This window comes from Erythranthe guttata, chromosome 11 (assembly GCF_056151865.1).
Source record: "Erythranthe guttata isolate IM_541 chromosome 11, IM_541, whole genome shotgun sequence".
Taxonomy (NCBI): Eukaryota; Viridiplantae; Streptophyta; class Magnoliopsida; order Lamiales; family Phrymaceae; genus Erythranthe; species Erythranthe guttata.
Genome location: NC_142543.1, coordinates 2,406,092 through 2,419,183, shown reverse-complemented (window position 1 = coordinate 2,419,183; position 13,092 = coordinate 2,406,092). Strand labels below are relative to the sequence as shown.

The 13,092-nt window shown below is 35.4% G+C and overlaps 2 protein-coding genes across 2 annotated transcripts; one reads left to right on the top strand and one right to left on the bottom strand.

Moving 5' to 3' along the window:
* Positions 1-495: 495 nt before the first annotated feature.
* Positions 496-8,514, top strand: MSH7 (MUTS homolog 7). The gene is made up of 17 exons (XM_012999117.2): positions 496-851; positions 1,655-2,207; positions 2,789-2,884; positions 3,015-3,070; positions 3,498-3,564; positions 3,925-4,020; positions 4,199-4,327; positions 4,428-4,461; positions 4,562-4,609; positions 4,698-4,888; positions 4,985-5,111; positions 5,187-5,464; positions 5,751-5,945; positions 6,172-6,585; positions 7,129-7,225; positions 7,436-7,563; positions 7,812-8,514. Exons 1-17 carry the CDS (start codon positions 625-627, stop codon positions 8,280-8,282), a joined length of 3,207 nt encoding a protein of 1,068 aa, XP_012854571.2. The 5' UTR covers positions 496-624; the 3' UTR covers positions 8,283-8,514.
* A 122-nt stretch (positions 8,515-8,636) lies between these two features.
* Positions 8,637-12,764, bottom strand: ALDH2C4 (aldehyde dehydrogenase 2C4). The gene is made up of 10 exons (XM_088825060.1): positions 12,557-12,764; positions 11,553-11,695; positions 10,351-10,734; positions 10,120-10,209; positions 9,845-10,018; positions 9,606-9,743; positions 9,364-9,501; positions 9,209-9,270; positions 8,811-9,122; positions 8,637-8,726 (listed from the first exon to the last, which is right to left on the bottom strand). The coding sequence occupies exons 1-9, from the start codon at positions 12,657-12,659 to the stop codon at positions 8,849-8,851; spliced, it is 1,506 nt and encodes a 501-aa protein (XP_088681186.1). The 5' UTR covers positions 12,660-12,764; the 3' UTR covers positions 8,637-8,726; positions 8,811-8,848.
* Between the last annotated feature and the right edge of the window lie 328 nt (positions 12,765-13,092).

Here is a 13,092-nt window from a genome sequence, read left to right as displayed (position 1 = left end):
TGGGGGTAAAATAGCCAATACTTGCACAAAATATTACATGTGAGTTATAGTTGTATTAATTAGGGAAAATATTATCGAAAAAAGAAAAAAAATCATAAAATGACTAAAAAGACCATCATTATGCCTTACTAAAAAAATTGGGAAAATTACAGTTTGCATCTTTCAAGTTTGTACCGATTCACATTTGGTCCCCATGGTTACTAAAAATACATTTAGTCCCTCATATCATGTTCAATAACTTAATACTTTTGATCATTATTCATTTTCGTCAATTTACCTTTAGTCCGCTAGTTAAGGCAATTATGGGAACACGTTTGATTCTGTTAGTTTCAACGGGGAATTTACGAAAATGACTCTAACTGTTGATTTTTTAAAATATAAAATGACTAAATGTGAAATCGGTGCAAACTTGAAGTCTCAAAAAAAAATTATTAAACAAACTGACGTGGCAATTTCAAGCAAAAAGCGTTACTTAGAAAACTTAAAAAGACCATTATGCCCTACGGGATAGATTAGAAAGCGCACTTGAGTCCTCACGCCCAAATACATTCACTTTGGCGCCAATTTCTCATCTTCTAAACAGTGAGCCCTCGCCGCCGTCCACCTCCGCCTTCGGAAATCAAAATGCAGCGGCAGAAATCGATACTTTCGTTCCTCAAAAGACCTGAAAACTCGAGCGCAAGCAAACCGGTCGTTCTAGATGCTTCCGATGAAGAAGTTAAAGGAACCGACACTCCGCCCGAGAAGGTTCCGCGTAAGATCTTTGCCGATGGCCGGCCTTCGCTCTTCTCCAGCATCAAACACAAGTTCTCGAAAGCCGATTTCAGTCAAAATACTTCGTCTCACTCCAGGTGTGTTTCTTCTGGTGGATTTTTGTTTTAAGCGTTTGCAATTTTTGTAATATTTTATTTCGATTTTTGGGGAAATTGTCATGGAAAATTGTAAGTGTACACAATATTTAATGTCATTACTCCTGATCGAGATTTTGCGTGCTGTAATTTAGTTTTACTCATTTTGCTGCTGGTGTTTTTTTTTTCTTTCACTGTGAGTTGGAATACAGTGTTAATGAATTTCACTAACACGGGTGGTCAATTTTCATCGAATGTTCTGTAACTCTTTATATTGTGCTGAACAATACAGAGAATAATTTGACGCCATAATGCTAATAAATATGGAAGAGAAGGCCCCTATCAATTATTGAATTAGGTTTAGGGCTCTCATGTTTTTAACTTTTTTTCTTGGGAAGGTGGGTGAAGGCACTGGATAAATGAGAAAAAAGATATTGGATTGTAGATTTGGTTGAGGGAAATGCGAGCGTAACTTGGCTTTGCTAATAGGAAACGAAATCCTAAAGTGCGCCTGCACCATTTTAGAAATGGTAGTAGAGCTTCTTTCCCCAAGGCATGTAGTTTGTTTTTCGATGCAGCAAAGTAGGAGACATATTTTCGTATTTGTGGTTGAGAAATTCACTCTATGGTGAAATTATGAAGGCAAAAGTTTCATATGTGCAAAACTATCTGTCTTCAGCTTTAGGAAAAGTGAAGTACAATGTTAACAGTAATTTTGAGATGTAAATCCGTAAGATTGAGATTGAATTTTCATATACATCAAATGAAGTATTTGTTCGTTAGAATTAATCATTTGCAACATACAGGTTCGACTTGGATAATGTTTCAAGTGTTCAGTCGCTTCCCCTGAAATTTGACGGGCCAGAAGTATTGTGCAATGAACGTTTAGTCCCCACCCAACCCAAAGAGCAAAATATATTCAGTGCAAGCAGACCACTGGGTTCTGCTGGAGACAAAAGCGGTTCATTTGTATCCGCTTTGGAGGATGATGTTCTTGGGCCAGACACACCAGGCACGAGACCTCTTATCCCTAGGTTAAAGCGAGTCCAGGAGGATATTAGTAATTTCAGGGACAAGGTTGATTTTTCTCTACCAGATAACAGGAAAAAAGCAAAAATTCAGCAGTCTTCCAATGTTTCAAACAATGTTCTTGATGAGAACTCTGAAACAATCAGCAAGTTTGAATGGCTACATCCATCTCGACTCAAGGATGCGAAAGGAAGAAAGCTAGGGGACCCTCTTTATGATAAGAGGACACTTTACATCCCTCCTGATGCTTTGCGAAAAATGTCAGCATCTCAAAGGCAGTATTGGGATGTCAAACGCCAGTATATGGATGTGGTTGTCTTCTTTAAAGTGGTCAGTTTCTGTTTTAGTTACTTGTTTTATTTTCTTTCTAACATCAATACTTGGTCAGCACTAAAAGCAATTCTAATCTCAGATTTGGGTCTGTAAATCATTTTGTGGTCTCTTCTTGATTGTACTTGTGGTCCAGACTGCTTGTTGAGCACTCTACAAAATCTAGATTTATTTCAGCAATAAAATTTAACATCATCCCATGTTTTAAGAAAAGATACAAATGGAGCATTGTTTGTAGTTGGTACATTGGTGATAACTCATGCCTAATATTTTGTGAAATATTTATTCACCATGGATAGAAATGTTTCTATTTCAGTAAGCTGATGATACTTGTGCAAGAAAATTAGACGAAATTGTCATAAGTAGCATCCCTCAATCATGTGTTATGTGTTTGTAAGATGATTATAGAAATCGAGAGAGATATATTCCTTAAATATGTTTACATTCTTATGGAGTGTAGTAATCTCATATCTAACTTTGAGATGCTTGTGATTTACAAATAGCAACTTTGATTTTCTAGTGATTTTTTTTTTGGCTGTCATCTTTGTTTACTTTTACTCTAATATTATTGTTGAAAACAGGGAAAATTCTATGAGCTCTATGAATTAGATGCTGAAATTGGTCACAAGGAACTTGATTGGAAAATAACACTTAGTGGTGTCGGAAAGTGTCGACAGGTAAACTCAAACACTGTTTTGTTCTTATATGCTCATGCATATATGCGTACACCTGAGCTTGCTCGTCGGTTATGCATGGTTGCAATTGTCCGTAAGGCTGATCTCTCTATATAATATTAACTTCTTGTAGGTTGGCGTATCTGAGAGTGGAATTGACGATGCCGTTCAGAAATTGATAGCCCGTGGGTATGAGAATTTTCCCTGCAATTTCGACTCCCTTAAAGGAAATACCTTAGTTCAGATGGTGATGAGAAATTTTCTTTGATATTTTTATCCACGCTGCTATGCTTCAGAATTGCCTTCTTTATTGAATAGTTAACTGAAATTTACATTTTAGCTTTTTGGGGTAAGACCCTTGGCATGGAGGGCTAAACTTGGTCATTTGTACTAGTTGAACGAAAAAGAGAAGCATGAAACCTCCAGTTAAGAGTGTTGACAAACTTTATTTCCAATTTATAGTGTATCCGTTACTCGAATCGCCAGACCATTTGTGATAAAACAAAAGGAAATTAATCCATTACTTCTCAAAATTTAGATGAAAATAAACTAACTACGTATTTGAAATTGCATAAAAGACTAAAACATAACTCGTTTCCTGTTATCTTTTTGGAAGGTACAAGGTCGGTCGAATAGAACAACTTGAGACATCAGAGCAAGCAAAATCCAGGGGCTCGACATCTGTAAGTTTTGATGAACTTCTGATTCGTATTTTGATGAATTCTTCTATCCGCATGTTGGAGATTGGCTTCGGGGATTTCTATTGTCCTATTGTTATGCAACGAGTGAACAATTTTTGTATCTGTATTCCTTAAGGTTTAAACAAGTGAAGGGCATTTTGATGTTTACTCTGGGTCTTTTGGATTTAAAAATATCAGAAATGCAACATAAACCCAATTTCATTTTTAATCTGAAAAGAACACACTAACATTTAATAATTTTATGGCTTGTTTTCCTCTAGATTTCAGATTGTTATACCATTCTCTATATTAGCACTGTGTTAATTACCTGAGCCATAAAATAATCAGCAAGAGATCTTTCAGGTCATTCAGAGAAAGTTGATTAATGTACTCACTCCTGCAACCACGTGTGAGGGCAATATTGGGCCTGATGCTGTTCATCTTCTTGCCATAAAAGAGGTTGGCCTGTTGTTTTGCATTTCTTCTATCTTTTGATTCTTCACGAACATCTCACATTAGTACTGAAAGGTCATGAATACTGAACTCGGTATGTTATAATGGGTGATACAGCAATGCTAAATTATTGGCAACAAACTATTTAATGATTTCCTTATGTTGCCTTTAATTTTGCCCCTAGGATGGTCTGCTGGGGAATGGTTCAAGTATATTTGGGTTTGCATTTGTGGATTGTGCTGCCTTAAAATTTTGGGTTGGTTCTATCAGCGACGATGCATCATGTGCAGCTTTGGGGGCTTTGCTAATGCAAGTATGTCTTCTATCTTGGTTTTTGGTTCCAGTTACTTGTTAAAATGCAACTTGTCATAACATAATGTTATCTTATGTGTTGCTTTGATTTTTAATCATAGGTGTCGCCAAAGGAAATTATTTATGAAGGCCTAGGTAAAAGTGTTATTTTACAGATTAATGAAGCCAGGTTTGTTTCTTTTAATGATGAAGCTGAAGCATTTTCTCATGGCTGCTATATTGATCTCCACTGCAGGGCTGTCTAAAGATGCTCAGAAAGCTCTTAAAAAGTACAATTTGACAGGTGAGGATACTATAAAAACCAATTAATTGCACATTATGATGTTTGATTTTCCGTAATTGAAGATTTTATATAACTATTAATTCTGTAGGATCAACTTCTTCCCAATTAAATCCAACTGATGCTTTTGGCGAAGCCTTGGAAGTCAGAAATATTATTGAAACAAATAGATATTTTAGCGGGTCTTGTGATTCATGGCACCGGATACTCGATGGAGTTGTGCACCGTGATCCTGCATTATGTGCCCTGGGCGGACTTATTAATCATCTATCAAGATTGATGGTAATTACACGTACTTTGAGTTTGAAATGTGTGTTAAGATTGAAATCATTAATGTGTTTCTGCTTCTTAGCAATCTGCACCTTTTGTTCTGTTCAGTCAAATGAGGTCCTTCGCAATGGAGATATTTTTTCTTATGAAGTGTATAAGGGTTTCCTCAGAATGGATGGCCAGACGTTGGTAAATCTAGAGATTTTCAATAATAATGCTGATGGTGGCCAATCAGGTAGTTATTTCATCTCTCTCTCTTGCTGTCTCTCCTTGCTTCAAAATAGATGTGTAATGTGTTATATTGTCTTAGGTACGCTGTACAAATATCTTAACAATTGCATAACACCATCTGGTAAGAGGCTCTTAAGGAACTGGATATGCCATCCTCTTCAAGATGTAGATAAAATAAACAGCAGGCTTGCTGTGGTTGAGGACCTGATAGCACATTCCGAAATTACGCTACACATAGCCCAATCTCTTCGCCAGCTTCCAGATTTGGAAAGGTTGCTTGGACGTGTAAAATCTAGCTTCCAGTCTTCCTCAATACTGTTGTTGCCCTTAATTGGCAACAAATTATTGAAACAGCGAGTAAGATTTTTTTCTTCTTGAAACTGAAGCTTATTTGACTACATCTTTCTGTTCATACTTTAGATGAACTGATTAAATTGTTTAGTTTTGCATCCAAACTTTAACTTGTTATAATCAAAAGCTGCTTCCTTTTGCTGTTGATAAAGGAATGTTACTTTAATTCAGCCTAGTCTGTCCATCTAATTTACCACACATGCTGCAAGTATATTAACTATATTCAGTATAAATTATATATGACACATCACATGTTAAAATTAATAAAGAAAAAATGTTTGTGCATCTACAGGTAAAAGTCTTTGGTTCACTCATAAGAGGGCTGCGAAGTGGAATGCAAATGTTATTGCCTTTGCAAGAGCATGATATCATGACATCTTCGTTATCGAAAGTGATATCCCTTCCTATGCTAAGTGGCAGCGAGGGGCTTGATAAATCCCTGGCTCAGTTTGAAGCAGCAATAGATAGCGACTTCCCCAATTACCAGGTTCGATTTCGCTAATATATCGAACTAGTTGTGCATTTGAAGTTGTGCAATATGTTCTATATATGTTAATCCGAGCTCGTTTCTAACTTGATACTGTTGGTCTTCAGTATCATGCATAAAGTATGCAATATAAAGAATACACTCTGAACTAATTTTTCTTAGGAAAATAATCGGAATCACATGAATCACATGCTATAACTTGTGTCCGTTTCTTTGGTTACAACAGAATCACAATGTCACAGATTCGGAGGCTGAAACATTATCAATATTGATGGAGTTGTTTGTTGAGAAGGCAACTCAATGGGCTCAAATGATACATGCCATAAACTGCATTGATGTACTAAGATCCTTTGCTATTTCTGCAATTTCTTCTTGTGGGGCGATGTGTAAACCTACAGTTTTGCCTCACTCTAAATTTGCAAATCCATCCTCGGATGCAACGTGTCCTATACTTCGATTGAAAGGGTTGTGGCATCCTTATGCCCTTAGTGAGAGTGGTGGACTGCCTGTGCCGAATGACATCTATCTTGGAGGAGATGGAAGTAGTTACTTACCTGGCACATTGTTATTGACTGGGCCGAACATGGGTGGGAAGTCAACCCTCTTACGTGCAACTTGTCTGGCTGTTATACTGGCTCAGGTTGGATTTCTTTGTTTGAAGCTGGTTAAAAAGTTCTATACCTTTAGGGTAAATTACAAACACCCCCCTGAGGTATGGTCAAATTACAAAAACCCCCCTCTTGTTTGGATAATTACATCTACCCCCCTCAACTATGATTTTTTCTTAGACCTCCACCTTTATGGTGCCAAATTCAACATAGTCATCTAGATTCCGTGAAATGTGCTCTAGTTTGTACTCTTTTTGTGTAAAAAATACAGTTTCCGATGCACCACAAACTGATATATACAAGCTAAAAATCACATATTATGGTCATCTTGCTTCATAATGTAGAGTTTGAATGGGATAAAACGGGTACAAAAGTGATAATATTCCATATAATCTCGAAGATTCCACTAAATTTGATGAGTTGAGGGGGTGGTTGTAATTATCCAAACAAGAGGGGTGTTTTTGTAATTTGGCCATACCTCAGGGGGGTGTTTGTAATTTACCCATACCTTTATTATTTTTGCTGGCTTCTAAATTTACTCTCTCCTGATTATACCACTGTTTTTTTTTCCACAGCTAGGCTGTTATGTGCCTTGTGAAACGTGCACTCTATCAGTTGTAGACATCATATTCACCCGACTAGGTGCAGCAGATAGAATCATGACAGGGGAGAGTAAGTTTTTTTGTTTTGATAAAATAGCATACTTTTCATGGATGCAGAATCCTGAAATCTATTAACTAACTTACAAAAGGAAAAATAACCGAAATGCGTAGGCCTGAAGAAAGGGTGAAACGGAGTGCTATTACTGATATTATATAATGATAGTGACAGCCTTATTTTCTTCTCACTTTGTAATATACATCGTTAAAACATCTTTTGTAGGTACCTTTCTTATTGAGTGCACAGAGACGGCATCAGTTTTGCAAAATGCTACACCGAACTCGCTTGTTCTTCTTGATGAGTTGGGTCGAGGAACGAGTACTTTTGATGGATATGCTATAGCATATGCTGTAAGATATCTTTCTCCCAAATGTTTAATAATAAATTTGCTAATACTAGTGGCATCTGTTTCCAAAATGGAAGAGATCATCGAACTGTTTCATACTTTCTGCAATTTTCTACAAATATACCGTACGCTGTCGTTTTCATCTGATATTAATAATTTATTTTTAATGCTTCATATGCCGATCATAATTAAACTTGAATGTATAGGCTCGTTATATGCCCATTTAACCAGGCTTAAACAATATATCTCCAGGTATTCCGACATCTCGTTGAATCAGTGAACTGCCGTTTGATGTTCGCAACACACTACCACTCTCTCACAAAGGAGTTTGCAGCCCATCCACGTGTCAAACTTCAACACATGGCGTGCTGTTTCGACTGGACATCCAAATCCACAACACCATCACAGTCCAACCAAAAGCTAATCTTTCTCTACAGACTAGCCTCCGGTGCATGCCCAGAGAGCTACGGCATGCAAACAGCTCTCATGGCTGGGATTCCCAGCTCGGTAATTAAATCAGCCTCAGAAGCTGGTGAAGTCATGAAGGAAATAGTCGCCGGAAGTTTTAAGAAGAGCGAGCAAAGGGAGAACTTCTCCACATTGCACGAAGAGTGGCTCAAATCCCTTTTATCCATTTCAACCACATCGTCGGCTGATTTCGATGACGATGCGTTCGATTTCTTGTTTTGCCTGTGGCATGAACTGAAGAGATCTTGTAAGTGATTCCATTCCAGCCCCCCTTTTTCCTTATTTACTTGTTATCTTTCTCTACGTTCGAATGAAATGTGTGTGAAGGGCATTTTGGTCTTTTGAACAGAGTAAGAACATCGCATGCATAACAGGGGAATGTTTGTGTAAGTTATTGCTGTGAGTCTGTGGCTCAGTAAAAACACAACTTATGGTTTTAGGTGCATTTCCCATATAATCCTATTATGCATATTCCTTTTCAGCTGAATTATTAGTTTCTTCTGGTCCCGATTTCGTAATAACCTACTAAATTATTAGTTCGTTAATTTAATAGAATTCTGTTAGTCCCGACTCTATTAATTTATAGAGATTTAACTTTATAGTCAAAGATAATAACAATAATGTGACCAAATTATTGAGCTTGAGTTTGACATCAAATTATTGAAACACACATGGTACAAAATTACAAACAAATTGTCTCTCTCTCTCTCTCTCTCTCTCTCTATATATATATATATATATATATATATATATATATATATATATATATATATATATATATATATATATATATATATATATATATATATATATATATATATTTAGAGCCAGGGGGAATCATGAATGGGCATTGCAACAGACTTAACTTGAAGATAGGCATCAAGAGATTCCATCCCCATATCCCTACCAAAACCACTCATTTTATAACCTCCATATGGTAGATCTCTATCAAATGCAAAATAGCAATTTACCCATATAACCCCGGCACGAATCGACCTCGATACTGTATTCGCTATATTCAAATTGTTCGTCATAACTCCAGCTGCTAGTCCGTATTTAGTCGCGTTTGCTCTCTTGATAACCTCTTCCACCGTTCTGTAAGTCAATTTCATTTCGTAAAATTTAAACGAGAGTCGAAAAAAAAAATAGTTATGTTTTTAGTATTAAAGGATTCTACTTACTTGAACTTCATGACAGACATTACGGGTCCGAATATTTCTTCCTTCGCAATCGTCATATCATCCTGAAAAAAACAAGATAATTTTTTTTTTCGATATCAATTTTGAGAGTACTTTCAAGATGTAAGAAAAACTTCGTTGGTTCTCGAAATGCTCACTTCTACATCGGTGAAAATGGTGGGCTCGATGTAGTACCCTTTTCCGCCGAGAGGCTTACCACCTGTCAACAAAGTGGCCCCTTCCTTCTTTCCATGTTCGATGTACGAAAGAATTCTTTCGTACTGTTTCTTATCAACCTGTCGAAAAACGACCGTAATTGTCGGTCACAAGAAATTGTAATTCAAAATGCTTTAATATATTTAATTTGCTCGAAAAAAAAAATTGAAGGTCAAAATCGTACTTGGGGTCCTTGATGAGTATTCGGATCGAAAGGATCACCAACCACCCATGTTTTCACCTTCTCCAACAACTTAACAAGAAACTCATCGTATATCCCTTCTTGAACGAATACACGAGAACCAGCTACGCAAATTTCACCCTGGAAAAACGATAAAAAAATCGAGAAAAATTAAAAAGGTCGATTAGATGGGAAAGTCGATTGATCCAAACAAGATGGAATTTGAAAGAAGATGAAATCACCTTGTTGAATAGAGTTCCTATAAGGGCAAGATGGGCGATTTTATCAACATCCACATCGTCAAAAACGATGAAAGGCGACTTGCCTCCGAGTTCTAAACAAACTGGTTTCAAGTTGCTAGCTGCTGCGGCCTGCATAACAAGACGACCTACTTCTGTCGATCCCGTAAAACTAATCTAAAAGTAATAAAGAAAATAAAAAAAATAGATAATTGGGAAAAGGAAAAAAAAACACAAAATATTTGTTATGATTAAGGTTTATAGACTAAAAATTAAACCTTATCGACATCCATGTGAGAGCTAATTGCAGCACCGGCAGAATGGCCGTATCCCGTTACAACGTTAAGCACTCCATCCGGTACACCTGCCTGCAAAAAAAAAAAAATAATAATAAAAAATAAAATAAAATAAAATCGATCTTTAATACGTTCGACGTACACTAGTAACATTATAAATTGTAATAGAAGACACAATATATAACATATGAAAAAGAAGCTAAAAATTATTACCAACTTAGCCAAATGAGCGTAGTAAAGAGCAGAAAGAGGCGTTTGCTCGGCTGGCTTGACGACCATTGTACAACCGGCAGCCAAAGCGGGCCCCACTTTCATGGCGAACATTTGGGAGGGAAAGTTCCACGGTATTATATGGCCCACCACGCCTATCGGCTCACGTAGTGTGTAGCCATGCAGTTCTCTCGACATCTTTAGGGTTGACCCGTGGATTTTATCCGCCGCACCTGCGAAGTAGCGGATAGTTTCCGCGGCTCCGGGGATGTCGCCCATCTTTGCCATGCTGAACAATTTTCCACCGTCGATCGCGTCGAGTCCCGCCAGCTCATTGATGTTTTCTTCGATCAAGTCCGCGAATTTTAGGAGAATCTTTCTTCTTTCCTGATAATGAACAATTATGTTATGATGAGTCCTCTGGATCAAAGGGGGCTATGGCCCCCCTACTGATCATTTGATATTTTACATAGAGATTTGTTATTTTTTGAGTAGTGCAGGTCGTTTTAATGAACTTGTGATGTATGTTTCGTTCTTGTGAGAGACAAAATTAGGAATTTTTTTAAGGAAGTGAAAAACTAATTCCAATTTCGTTCTAAAAAAATCGGAATAAATTGGTCATCGGAATTTTGGAAATTGGAAAAAACTTGTTACAAGATCTATAAATATTCGGATTGAAATTGACAAAATTTTGGGATTTTGAATTTATTTTTTGGAATTTTCGGAAATATTTCCAGAAACTAAAATCGAATCGAAAATCGAAATATATGGTATTTTTTTTTTTTACAATATATTAAGAAAAAAAGGACAATTTTCTTTTTTCTCCCTGAGTTAGTATATATATATTTATATTAGGGTAATTACAGTCACATCTTCTTTGAAATATTAGGGTAATTACAGTCACAAATTACAAAAAAACTCATATTGTTTGGGTAATTACAGTCACATCTTCTTTGAAATATTTGTACATAAAATATATATGTAGTTCGGTTATTTACTGAACCAAATCGTATATTCAGTTTGGCAAACAATATGAAATGTTGGCGTACCGAAATTTCGGTTCGATTTTACCGATTTAACATCTCTAAATTTGACCATAACTCAGGGTAGGTAGCCGTAATTTGGCGTATGTATTATTGCCACAAACCACAAGACAAAAAAAACGATAAATAAATAATTAAGTAGGGAAAATAAAAAAGACATACGGATCCGGGTAAACGGGGCCACGGGCCATGATCGAAAGCTTCACGGGCAGCGTTCACAGCCAAATCAACATCTTGTTTGTCACCTTCTGCTATTTTCGCTATCACTTCTCCCGTTCTTGGATCTATCGTCTCAAACTTTTTCCCTGCAATTTATTTATTTATTTTTTAAATATATTTTTAATCCCCACATCCCATTATTTTTAATTAAAATTAGGAAAAAAAACAACATTCATGATTGAAACAATTAAGATTAATTAAATAAGCATCTAGTTCGATAATCTCAATGCATAATGGTTTTTCTAAGTTTTTGGTAAATTTCCACCCGGTAAATATTCCGTTAAATTACGTTTAATAACAAGCATGATGTTAACGGCTCCTCTCAGATTTTTCTTTATTTTATAACAAATAACCCCCAATATTTCTTATACAATTAAATATTTCTCATATTTAAAATCCTGGTTTTAAGCAGAATTTCGTTGACTAATTAGCCAAGTGATTAAATTAAACTCACTTTTTAACTAACGTTTATCTTAAATGGTATCAATTTTTCCTTTTTTTTTGTTTTTTAAATATTTAATAAAAAAAAGTAGATATTGGAGCAACTAAGTACGTAGCTCATCAGTTTTAAGTCAAAATCGGATTTCTGAATACTCCAAAATAACTTTCGTAATTAAGATTTGGACACAACATAATCATGTTTAATATATATGACTTTTCTGCATATACAAACTTGTGGGTCTCTCTCTCTCTCTCTCTCTCTATATATATATATATATATATATATATATATATATTGACGTAAGCAAAAATATAAAAATATAATATTCTTTATTTTATTTTAAAAAAAAATTGTGTGGGAGAATACAGAAAAGTAGATTCAATCAATCACAGGAACACATAATTATTAATTAGTTTTGAGAAATTAATCACCAAAACAGAGAGAGAGAGAGAGAGAGAGAGAGAGAGAGAGAGAGAGAAAGAGAGAGAGAGAGATGATTAAAAACCTGATATAGAATCAACAAAATCTCCATTGATGAAAAGCTGTGTGAACTTGATTTTGGGTATGTTGAGGAGATACTCCTCGTGTTTTCCGTTTTGCTCCGTCATATGTATGTATGTATGTATGTATGTATGTATGTATGTATGTATGTATGTATATATATATTTTTTCTTAGCTTTCAATAATTAAGTGTTTATGTGAGATTTTAAGCTGAAAGGGAAGCAAATGCCATGAGCTTATATAGAGGAGAGAGGAGGTTTATGTGATATGACACACAATTATTTAATTAATATTAGTTTTAATTTCAATTTTCTTGACTAAATATATAAAATTCTATATTTAAGTAATAAAAAAAATAATAAAAAAAAATGTTTTATTGAAGATAAATACAAATATTTTAGCATCCATAAAACAATTTTTAAAGTGCCTGGATAATAAATTTGTAAATTATTTTAAATAAATCTATTAAGCTCTAAGTTTATTTTCTGAATTTTTAAATTTATTCTTAAATATTAAATACTTTCAAATAATTTATAAGCT